The sequence below is a fragment of the Kryptolebias marmoratus genome, linkage group LG1, assembly GCF_001649575.2.
Source record: "Kryptolebias marmoratus isolate JLee-2015 linkage group LG1, ASM164957v2, whole genome shotgun sequence".
Classification (NCBI taxonomy): domain Eukaryota; kingdom Metazoa; phylum Chordata; class Actinopteri; order Cyprinodontiformes; family Rivulidae; genus Kryptolebias; species Kryptolebias marmoratus.
The window spans coordinates 22150289-22162741 of record NC_051430.1 but is presented as its reverse complement, the minus strand read 5'-3'; the positions used below and the strand labels follow the sequence as shown (position 1 = coordinate 22162741).

General features: G+C 42.8%; 1 protein-coding gene across 1 annotated transcript in view; it reads left to right on the top strand.

The window, feature by feature from the left end:
- ptch1 (patched 1) overlaps positions 1-11656 on the top strand; it is a 52244-nt gene extending 40588 nt beyond the window's left edge. The window contains exons 18-24 of the mRNA XM_017431303.3: positions 1329-1609; positions 3468-3605; positions 3769-3911; positions 7800-7899; positions 7998-8354; positions 8440-8986; positions 9094-11656. Of these exons, the coding sequence (XP_017286792.1) occupies positions 1329-1609; positions 3468-3605; positions 3769-3911; positions 7800-7899; positions 7998-8354; positions 8440-8985 (1565 nt within the window). The 3' untranslated portion in view covers position 8986; positions 9094-11656. The remainder of the gene's footprint in view (positions 1-1328; positions 1610-3467; positions 3606-3768; positions 3912-7799; positions 7900-7997; positions 8355-8439; positions 8987-9093) is intronic.
- The last annotated feature ends 797 nt before the right edge of the window (positions 11657-12453 follow it).

Genomic DNA, 12453 nt, shown 5'->3' with positions numbered 1-12453 from the left:
AGCCTGCGTGATCCTGTATGCTGCAACGTAATAGTCTCTGCATTTAGTTTGTTTAGGTTCCAAAAACAGCAAATGGATGTGTTGTATTTACCTCTTGCAGTCTGAGTTATTGCTCCTTGTCCATGTCTTAGCTCAAAGTGAGGCAGCAGTCTTTACTGTTTTAGTGTATGTGTGTGAGCTCGATGTGCAAAACTGAAGACGCAAAACAATGTTGTGCCTGTGGTGGTATAATGATATAATCCTGACTGCCCTAGGGTCCTAGTTTTACACACACATTGACACACAAACATACACATTATTAAAACTCATTGACCCCAAACACATCACCCAGCCTGTTCTTATTTCTTTACCACAAACTGAGTACATAATCACATAAAAACGCATTGGGAATGTTGTTATTTGAGTCTAGCTTGTGATTTGGTGCAAGTCAGGAGGTTGGATTAAATTAAGTGAAACTGGGTTTGGATAAGATGGACAATTGGATAACCAGCAGGAAGTCTATGACAGGGAAATGCTTTTGATTAAGCAGAATGAAGTTCTTTGGTGTGCGTGTTTGTGAGTGTGAGCCCCCAGAGCAGATTTCTGTTGCTCGAAAGCCAACTGTTTCTAATTGGAATTTATTCTTAAAATTATGTTTGGTTAAACCAATAGCTTCTGGCTAATTCTGCTGTTAAATAACTTCTGTACCTACATTTCAATCATTCATCATACTTCCTTTTAAAAGAAAAAAAAATGTTTATAAGTAAGCATTTAGATGTGGAGCTGCTGAGTAATCCTTGAATGCTGCCATATGCATCGAAGAGTTACAGCAAATTTCTGAATAAAAACTCTGTTTGTCAGAAGCAAGTATGACATCACTGCCGTGTGACAGGCAGGCATACGTGTTCGTGCATCTATATTATGTTTTATGTGGTGGTGCTATGTTTAGGGTGTGGTAATGGCAGTGATCCTGACATTGTAATTACTGTGAATCAACGTAAGTTCTGACAGTCGGCTGTGTCTGGAACTGATAGGCCCTCATTAGCCAGCCCTGGCCACAGACTGGCTAGGTTTGAGTCAATGGGGCTCTGTTTCACACACCTCTCCACCCCCACCACGTACGCATACCACGTACACACTCGCCCACAGATGTAGCGTCTCTTCGTATGAGGCTGAATTGGAGAGGGATAAGGCTCCATATAAGGAAATTATTTCTGCAGATTCACCACGTGATTTAACTTTGTGAAATTTTGTTTCATTAAACTGAAATTGAATCCATCTTATGTAAAGTTAAAATCCCCAGAGATGGGCTTAATAATTAATTTCCTTCTCTTTGTGTCTTCATCCAGTTCCTGCTGCCGAGCCCATCGAATACGCACAGTTCCCCTTCTACCTCAACGGGCTCCGGGAGACGCCACAGTTTGTGGAGGCCATTGAGAGCGTGCGGGCAATCTGCAACAACTACAGCCGACAAGGCCTGCCCTCCTACCCCAATGGCTACCCTTTCCTGTTCTGGGAGCAGTACGTCAGTCTGCGCCACTGGCTCCTCCTCTCCATCAGTGTTGTGCTTGCTTGCACCTTTCTGGTCTGTGGCCTTTTTCTGCTCAACCCATGGACCGCTGGCATCATAGTAAGTGTTGAAAACAAGGTGCAGATATGATCATAATTGTAGATGGTAATGGCCCATAAAAACAAACCCCACATCAGATATTCTATCCTTGCTTATTTTTGTAACTGGTTTGATAAAATGTGTGGTCTACAATCAATATTAGAAAGAGAGTCTCACAAAGAAGGGGCTGCTGCGTGTGTTTATAGGCCCCGTCAATTGTGTTTATCCTGTGTTTTCTTAGGGCCAGTCTGTTTAATCTAGTCCAACACTCCCAGACATCAGCGCTGAAATTAATCAGAGAAGGACACAAAGTTTCTCCAGCAACCAGCTCATGCTTTAATCTTAAAAGACAAGAAACCCCCCCCCCTCCCCCCCATCTTCCACTTTTGGCCTTTAATGCTCCTCTCTCACAGTGTTTCCAAGGACACAAGCAAGTGCCCATTCACATATACACAGGGAAGCACATAAACACACTTGAGCACTCACGGACATGTATATACTTGCACAGCCGTACGAATGTGTAAACATGCAAGTACATAATTCACGCAGAACTGTCTAGTGTTTTCTCTCTGGTGGGTTGTATTTTATAACAGGCAGTGGCCTGGCCACCGGAGGCCTTAAAACATGGGAGGAGGGGGAACTCTTGTTCATCCTTCAGGTTTTACTACCAAGATCAAAAGGTTTGTTCTGGAGAGGTGTAGAGGAGTAGACTACAGCCAGCCCTGCAACATCAAAACCTTGTAGCCATACATCTTCAAACTCAACTAGACTCGGCCTTTGTTCATACGTGTGCAGATCTAACCCACTTAATATTGACTGCTTTAAAGTTTTGTGAGTTTTTTTATTTTTTTTCTTTTAGCAAATCATAGTAGCTAACCTATTTATTATATGATATTTTAAGAAACTTTAAATCGCCAAGTTTACTTACAGGCTTCCTGAAATTCTCTAAATATGTTCAGAAGTAAGTGTTCTTTCAAGTTTAGATAATGCCACACACAAACACCCCTTGTGGACACATTTACAGCACGCACACAGCTGCCTCCACTGCCCACATCAGGACTCTTCAAAGGAATCGGGGCCCCATGAAACCTGACACCTGTCAGCTGATAATGGCATTTACTCTCAGCTCCTGTCCTGTCCTGCTCTGCCTCCACAAACACACATTTTACCCACATGTGTACTTACTAGCCGACACACATCCACATGTAATATCATCCTCGTCATCTGATCTGTGTGTAGTCAAAGTTCAGGTCAACTGTTAGTCATACCGCCCATGCAGGAAATATTGACCCACTGAGGGCTTATTTTTCTCACCCTGCATCTTGGTGAGACTGACACTGTCTTACCGCTTTGGATAGAAAGTATGATTGGTTGCCTTTGATCTCGAACGCAAAAGAAAAATATATATTTTTGTCACAGAAAAATTGCAACCACATTTTGTTTGCAATGAGATTTGTTCAGGAACAAACCCTTTGATTAAAAATCGCTTATATAGATGATTTTTTTTTCTGTCACACAGTCATTTGTTTGAGATGATTAACCACTCAAAAGTATTTTTTTGTAAATTTTAGATAAGCTGTGTTTTTGCAAAAATCTGTACATTAGACTTTTTCACTTGTGGTGGAAAAAGGCCTTTTCACCACAAGTGTTTGATGGTGAGAAGGCCTCCAGAAGGAAAAAAATGTCATGTGCTCAACGGTCCAGTGATCAAAACAACAGTGCCAGCGATGATCAGAGTACTGGCTGAAGCCAGATTTCTGTCTGTGGGTTACAATGACCTAAACGCTCACTGCTTTTACAGAATGTAGTAAAGAGACCAAACAGTTGTTTCCCATATGTATTTCTTTTTAAATACGAACTATCATTTTCTCTCCCTCAGGTGTTGGTGCTTTCTCTCATGACTGTGGAGCTCTTTGGCTTCATGGGGCTGATGGGAATCAAGCTGAGCGCCGTCCCTGTTGTAATTCTTATCGCCTCTGTGGGCATCGGAGTGGAGTTCACCGTCCATGTGGCTCTGGTAGGCATACAAAAACATATACACGGGTAATCAGGTTCACTTAGGTGTTTCATTCTAAATAAAACGGGGAAGTTTTACTGAAAAACTTTTTACCTCTGAATTGTTCTGGAATAAATAACCTGCCTGAGAGTACGATTTTAAATGGTCTGTTTATGCGTTCTAGGCGTTCCTGACAGCCATAGGGGATCGTCACAAGCGGGCAGTGCTGGCTTTGGAGCACATGTTTGCTCCGGTGCTTGATGGAGCATTTTCTACATTATTGGGCGTCTTAATGCTCGCAGGCTCTGAATTTGACTTTATCGTCAGGTGAGTGCAAAGGTTAAACCCGAGAACAAGTTTCTCCATTAAGTCATGAGATTGCACTTCAGGGTTGTCACTTTTGTGGCGTCCAGAGTCCGTCCAGACCGTGCCTCAACCTGTATGTCACTGGAATGTAACTTGAGACACTAATCATGCATGAAGGTCTCGCTCTTCTTCTGTTTCCTCCCTCAGTCTCTTTAGTTTTTTCACCCACGTTTCCACTGTTTACTCTTCCTCCTTTTCCACCTTATCATTGTCTTAGCTTGTCACTTCTGTTTTTATGTCATTTATGGGTGACGATCTACAAATATTTTTAAAAAGAAGATTTTATCTTCATTCTTTTCCTATCATCTTGTTTGTCTCCCTCTTAATGGCTCCCATGCGTGTCTCTAGAGAAACCAGGTGAAAGACGGAGGGTTCAAGGTCAGGAGAATCAGGAGGAGAAAGTGGGCTTAGAGGGAGTTGACAGAGAAGCAGAGGGGAAAAGAAAGCAGGAAAAGCTTTGGGGGGGGTTAGGGTCTTCTTTTACTAGTCTAACTGCTCTAACTTGGCATCTATAAGCACTGAAAGATGTAACAGGACGTGAAGCAAGAGACAGCAGTTGTGGAAAGACAGTAGAGGTGGGAATGAAAGTTGACACTGTGAAATTTCTGTTTTGGTGTTTGTACACACTTATAAGGATCGAAGAATGAAAGACCGTGACCTGCTGTCAAATTTAGGGTTAAAATCAACTCTATACATTTTTAACTCTTGAGCTTTGCTGTCAGAAGTCTGTAAAATTGGTTGACTTGCTCCTTTAAGAACTGGGAGTTCTGAACTCCATGAGATCTGCAGTTATCCAAACTGTGTCATGTGCACGGGCCTGAGCTCATAGAAGTACAGGCAGACCCCTACATATGGACGCAGACACGCCAACTTGCTCCCTGACCCTGTAATCATTGAGGTCAATGATGGCATGCCTGCCAGTGAGAGCATACACACACACACAAACACACACACTCATATAGAAACACACAGCCCTTGAAGGCCCATGGACCTTCCCTCCTCACCTCCAGTGGTGTGCCGCGCTCTGGTTTCTGGCTCAATCTGAGGCCTCCATTTAAAGTTTCTGCTGTTGTCAGAGCAAACAAAGCAGCGCCCCAAGACGGTGCAATAACAACAGGCCCAGCTCGTATTTTTCTGCTTGCGCTGAAAGAAATGTTTCCCTGACTTTCTCTGTCAGCCCTGTGAATGTTTTCACTCTAAACAGCCCAGTGGGACACTCAGCGTGGTATGTGGGCTGCATGCATGCATGTGTACAGTACATATATGTGTGTGTGTGTGAGTGTGTGTGCAAGGGTGCCTTAGATTTTATGCACAGTGGTGTGTATAGAACAGCTAATCCTAGTGATGACACAATTTTAGTTTGATTTACAGGAATGGTTATGATGGTGTGCCTAAAGTAAATGAAAGATGGGTGAGTTTTAAATTTGAAAAAAAAAAAAAAAAAAAATCTGTCTTAAGGCAGGGCTTTACCAGAAAGATATTAAAAGCAGGTAGACCATAGATTTAATCTGTCTATTTCCATTTTCTACTTATTTTGGCTGTTTTTCTGCTACTTAGTGTAATTTAAGTGAGTTTTTTAAAAAAGACTCTTGTTTCGGTAGCAGTTTCGGCTTTATTGCATATCAAGAGCAAAAACCAAACACATCAATACACCATTTGTTTATAAGACTGAATATAGGAGATGGAAGGAGCCACTGAACTCAAAGCTGTGAACAATTTTACACAACAGTGTCCACAGTGACTCTTACAGATGTTTTCTGCTGTTAGTTGTTCCTAGTTTTTCACATATTCCCCCCCTAAAAGTCCTATATATCTGCAAACACACTTAAGAACACAGTCAGCATCCTAAGCATTTAAACTGGAGCTTTTTCATGATCAAAAAAAGCCAATAAGAAGTTATTTTGGGAAAATACCTGGATGTGACTTTAGATCAGTTTTGTCTCCCTGTTTGCAAAACATCTCATGAACCACTGAACACATTCATTTATTAATGAAACTTCAGAAAAAAAATAACTGGATGTACATCAGCAACTGATTAACTTTTAAAGCCAACCTAATTGACCTAAGAAAAAACAAAACCGGCTAAAATTTGATGTGGTTGTAGCTGGAGTCATTCACAACACGTATTCTGACATGTCGATTGCACATATTGTTATTTTCAAGAAAATGACTAGTACTCTGTCGTTTGTCATCATAAGATGATCTTAGTCTAGATCTCCAGAAGGAAAAGCAGCAGGCTTTATGATTTAAAGAATAAACATTTCCCTGGTACATGTGGTCTATTTTATTTTATTTTATTTTTTTGCACCAGGTTTGTTTTTGGAAGCAGGGTAAGTTGGTCATTTGAGCAACTGTTTTGGTGTTATTTATTTTTCAAAGGTAAGCCATAATTTAAACAGCTGTTTAACCAAATATCACCACAAATATACAGTTAGTCATCAAGCCTCTCTAGCTGTCCAGAAGATGAGCCATCTTATTTTTTCTATTTCTAGTGTTTTGTAGGTTTAATCGCTTCTGTTGGATAGACAGTGCTCCTCATTTTATGCATGTTTTTTTTTTACTATTCTCTTGATTGTTCACATATCAAAATAACAAACACACAAATTGGTTTCAAGTGTGACTTTATCTGGACAATAGATCTAAACTTTAGGTTTTGCCTATTTCCACTCAGAAACTACAGAGTCAGAACTGGGTGCCTCCTCTTAGGTGTCCCCGGTAGCCCGAGAGTTTCCTCCAGGAGGACCAATGAAGATGAGAGCCTTGATGCAGGGGGCTGGACTCCTGAGACGAAGAGGTTTAAGAGTGGAGATTGTGGAGTCTTACCTGATACGTGGAAGGTTTAATTAGATGGAGAGGATTGTGAAGTGGCCGGGAATTTCACAGGAGCTTAGTTGGAAGGAAGAGGAGAGAAAAGTGAGGCCGAGGAGATGGAGAGAGAAATAAAAGAGTGAGGGAAAAGAGGCCAGGGAGGGGTGGTGCTCTGAGGGTCCCCTTCTCTTCTTCCTAGACTAAATTGTTTAAATTCTATACCCTTCACTTCATTTGTTTGCTTCTCTCTCTCTCTCTCTCTCTCTCTCTCTCTCTCTCTCTCTCTTTTTTTGAGCCAGAGAAGAGAGAGGCCCCTGTCCTCTTGTCCCCCCCTTCCACCACCACTTCCCCCCATTACCTCCCAATGTCCCCCCTCTTCACCCTCCCCTCACATTCCTCTCTGCTTTGTTTTCCCCATGTTTGCTTATACGCCACACACCCAAGAGAGAGTGCCCTCGCCCCCAATACACCCCCTCACCCGCCTTTCTTCCCGTGCCTTTGAATTAACCAACTCTGGCTAATTATGCTTTCTTTTTTCTTTTTTTTTTTCTCTGTGTGGCTTCTTTAAGACTAACCCTGTTTGGCAGGACTTAGACACACACACAAGGTACCTTTCTGTTCTGCCCCTCCGAACCGCAGTGCACGCCTCGCCTGCTTGTCTGTGGGGGGTTTCTCCGTGTGTGTGTGTTTGTTTGGGGAGTGGCTGGTTGTCTTTGTGGAAGTATTATTTTGGGCATGTGTAGCGGTTGATCTTGCACATGTCTCCCCACGTTTAAACATCTGTGGTCTGCACAGGTATTTTCCTTGTTTCTTCACGTCTGTTTGTGTTGGTCTCAGCAGCTCCTTTTCGTTTTTCTGTGTCGTGAATGTTCTCCATCTGTTTGTTTTATCTTGTATTTTTAGCCCGTGTTTCTTTGTTATATTACAGAAGAAGCCAAAAGAAAAATGCACGTTGGTTTTTTCAGCCTTATTCTCAGGGTTTAATCCTATTAATTGTATAATGCACTTTGTAACCTGTTTTGTCTGTGTGTTGTATTGCAGGTATTTCTTTGCAGTGTTAGCCATCCTAACAGTTCTTGGAGTACTGAATGGATTGGTCCTTCTCCCAGTATTACTTTCGTACTTTGGACCCTATCCAGAGGCAAGCCTTTTAAAACTCCAACAGCAATGATAAAAGAATATTAATCAGCCAGTAACAAGTTGGTTTTATATTCTATTTTTCCTGCTTTCATTACTTAGGTATCACCAGTTGATGGCCGTAGTCGGTTACCCACCCCAACTCCAGAGGCCCCTCCTCGAGTGGTCCACTTCTCAGTCCGTCCTCACCAAACCGCAGGGGCCACCACCACCTCGGGCGCAGCTACGGACTCGTCAGACTCGGAGTACAGCTCTAACACCACCGCATCTGGAATCAGCCAGGAGGGCCAGAATTACAACCTGCACTCACACAGGGGGCAAACTCAAGCAGAGGAGCAGCAGTACCACCTCCGCACCAGCAGGGCCAGAGGTGCCAGGATGGAGGAGGAAAGAAGAGAGGGAGCAGGACACAGACATTCACCTAGACAGCCCGAGCCTCCATCCTATACTGTGTCTTCAGTAAGGAAATACCCTCATTTTATTTGCATGTGTTATTTTTCTAAATGACGATAGTAAATTTTCTTATGCGCACCTTGTTCTGCAGTCTTATCCCTCTCAGGGTTGTGATTCTGGGCCCCAGCATGGGACGACTCAGCGAAACAGCAGCAGGAACCTCAGGAGCCAGCTGCACCGTCAGGTCCCGCCCCCAGCTCGTCCGCGCACAGACGCTTTTGAAATGTCTACTGAGGCTGGGGGCCATCATGGCCTGCAAGGCCCCAGAGAACACTCAGCCGGCCACAGAGGCCACTCTTCCCACAACCCACAACCTCATCACCATCTCCCACACCAACACCCGAGCAACACCCCGTTCTGTCAGCCCATCACCACAGTAACAGCGTCAGCCTCAGTCACTGTTGCCGTCCACCCGGCCTCCTTCTCCACCCAGAACCCAGCTTCCTCATACCCAGAATACCCTGCGGCAGACAGTTACTGCCCATCAGGGCCAGAGGAGCCGGAGGCACCCTTCCAGGACCCACATGTACCAGTCTACACTCACGCAGAGGCCAGAGACGTCAAGGTGGAGGCCATGGAGCTCCAAGATTTGGAGTTGGAGGCAGCTGAGAGCAACAGTGGCAGACGGGCTAGCTGAGGTGAGATCCAACAACTTCAGCAGATCCATAAGTAGTTCTGTTACAGATATTTTACATTTTTGTTTCACTTAAATGTACTAACAGCACCCTCTCAATTTTGTTTGCAGTTTTGGAGAACAGAAGCACTATGGCCAAAGATGGACTCCTCCGTATTACTAAGCAGCTGACCCAGCTTGGTGCTGCTCAGCCCAGCTTAGCCCAACCTTGCTTTCTCCTGTCACATGTAGAGGGAAGCTTGCCAGTGTTGCCATAATGGTGCTTATTGTTACTGTAACCTATTGGACTGTTGTCTTAGATATTTCTATCTATATTTAAAAGATGTATACATATGTAAATAGGAACAAAAAACTAGGTATAATTTTAGGAACTGTACAAAATTCCTCATGTTAATAGACCAGGGCTGTCATTTTACATGGTGTTTGTGTGTGTATCTATGTGTGTGTGTGCAGATGTGTGAATGAGGGGGGATAGATCTCTGATTACTATTCACTTTTCAGTGGCTTTATGCCATTAGGAAGTGTAATCTAGGAAAAAAAAATACCTGTCAGCATTCACTGTTGCTGCTCAAAATATATTTTAAAAATAATATACACATGTAACTCTATGCAAATGTCTCCTTAAACAAAAGAAGTGATCTGTCCAGGTTTATGAATGTGTGTGTTTCAAGAAGGTACAGTGTGCGGGGCTGTTTAATGTGAAATAACTCGGTTATTGTTTGGCATATTCATCAGATATATCCTCAGAACATCTACACTCATTTAAAACAAGAGGGAAAACGTTAGAATTATCAAACAAAGCGAGGGTAAATATGTGTGTGTGTGTGTTTGTGGACGTGTGTTTATTATTGTATAAAGGTACGCTTGTAAAACTATTAATTTTTTTATCACAAACCTGTGGTAGTTATGAAAGAAATACTGTTTTAACTTGACACGCCATGCGTGCTATTTAAGATGAGCTGATATGAAGAAAATTTTAAAGCTGTTTTGTTTCTTTTTTTTTTTTTTTCCTTCAAACCTGTTTCTGCACTCAGCTTTGTAGAACTGTCTGTTAGGCTGGTTGTATTTTACTGTACAAGGTTATGTGTTGTAAAACCCTGGCAGGCTCAAAACCGTCTCGACAAATGAGCAGCAAATGCACCTCAGAAATTTACTCTACCTTTTTACAGGGATCTTCACGTTACTGATTCTGGAACAGGGTCAAAACAAGGTGCTACCTCTGCACCTTAAGGGGGCTTTGTCATGTGGATAAGCTAAAGTTCAGACTGTATATACTGTACGACCCGATTCGACGTGGCACTTGACTGCATTTCATTCACACAAATATTTCACCTCAAGTAGCTCTTCCTGTCCGTTCAATAAGCTAGACCGCTCAGCCCGCTACAGGGCCAAGACCTGTGTGTCCCTCCACATTGTGCTTCATGTGTGTAATCATCTGTCTGCTCATGTCCATCCTCTCACTCTGTCTGAGGCCCCCTTTTTAATGACAGTGGAGACAACTGGTCCTAGTTTGGACCGCAGCTGTCCCCGCTGACCTCAGCTCATAAAAATCCACAACATAAGGCCATGACACTAATTGGATGTCTCCCCTCAGCTGCTAAATTGCACAAGCCTGAGCCTTGGGGGTTGGGGCGGGTCATCGTCTTTACTCCGCCGGCCCCCCTCTCTCTCCAGCAGCTACGGCCAGTTTAAATCTGCATGTTTCAGTCCACGCAGGCGTACCTGTGACCTCCCCTCTCCCTCCCTCCACATCGCCACTTCCTGTAGCTCGTCCCAAAGCTTTTCACCGTCTTCCTCTTTCTGCTCACCGTTACATCAGCTGCTTGCATGAAATAGGTTGTTCTGTTTGTGTTTTTGTTTAGTTTTCTCCCATTGTCACATTGGCAGTAGTGGAGAGAATCAGAGCTGGCAACTATTTTATTCATTTCTATATAAATTTTGATTTTTTGTTTGTTTGTTTGTTTTTATTGTGATATTTATATTTTTGTAATATAAAATATGTTTTTTATGTTTTGTTGAGATGCCAGTGGATAACAAATGCAGGGATTTTTATGTCTTGGAAAAAAAACACTATTACAGTCTCTTTTTTTTTTGTTTGTTTTTTTACATTAATGGAGTTGATCTGTATAAAGTGCTTACTAATGTTAAATAGGAAAAAAGAGTATATAACATGTTACACTACAGATCTCATCATAGCTCTTAGAGGATTTTAAAAGGAAAAAAAAATCAGACTTTCAGACTGCCATTTTGGTCTCAGTTGGTGTGGATTTATGCTGTTTTCAGTTACAAAGATAAATGTATGCCATATAATTTATTTAGATGAAAATTTATTTTTGTAGTGTACATAGTAGTGGTCAAGGTATTTGACAGAAGTATATTTCTAAAGAGTTTATATGTAATGATATACAGTAACAATAAAAAAAGCCTTAAGGTGCACACTTTCATTGCTAACTGTCGTGTGAGACAACATTGCCACCTCCCCTTCAGTATTATGTTCCGATTCTAGGAGAGAGACAGCTGTTTCTATGGGTTTCTCAGAAGCTAGCCATGAAAGTAGACAATTGTTCTAGCTCTCTAAATATTAATGTTCAAACACTGATAGAATTCTAACAAATGAAAATATAACTTATTTGTCTCTTGTTCATAACTTTAATAAATGGAATTTTTAAAAAAACGGCTGCTTTCGGTCTGATTTTGTGAGTTGATTGCTCCGCAGGTACATAGGACCTCCTGCTGCCATCTCGGCCCTCTTCCTGCCACCGTCTGAAAACATCTGGTCCCGAGCCCTGCAGCTCCCCCTCGAAGCCCACCCTGCTCCGCCCCCTGCGACTCCCTCCTCCACTCCCTATCCCGTATGATTTTGATTGACAGCTTTATAGACTGCAAGGAAATTGGTTGTAGTTACAATACAGCTGGCCTGTTCAGAGTAATGAAAAAGGGCATGTGGCCCTGAGCTCGCCGCACCGACGGTGAATAGAGTGAGAGCGCTTTGTCAGCTGCATGGGTGGCAGCTATTTATTCTCATACTTGAAGCTTGTGAGAGAAAGCTTTAGCCACCCTGCAGGGAGAAAAAATGGTGCCTCGGTCCAAACTAGTGTCCCTCTCTGTTGTTCTGAAGCACAATCGGACAACACTCCCAAAGCCTCAATCTGAACCTGAACCTCAGTGAGGCTAAGAAACTCGCTGACCCTGGATCAGCCGTAAGAGACAGGCAGTAGGCATGTAATTATCTTTTAAAGCCAATAAAAGCACCAAACTCTCCTGGTTGCTGTCCAAGCAGAGGGGGAAAAAATAAAAAAAACCCAGCAGGCTGACATCTTACAAATGACCGGGTGTGTTCGGAAACCTCCGTGCTCGGCTGCTGTGTTTCATGTTTTGAGCTTCTCTAACTGGACCTGACTTTTTTATGTTGGTGTTTCATGAGAAAACGGAGCAAAAGGTAGTAAACTAATGCATGTGTTGCCCATGCTG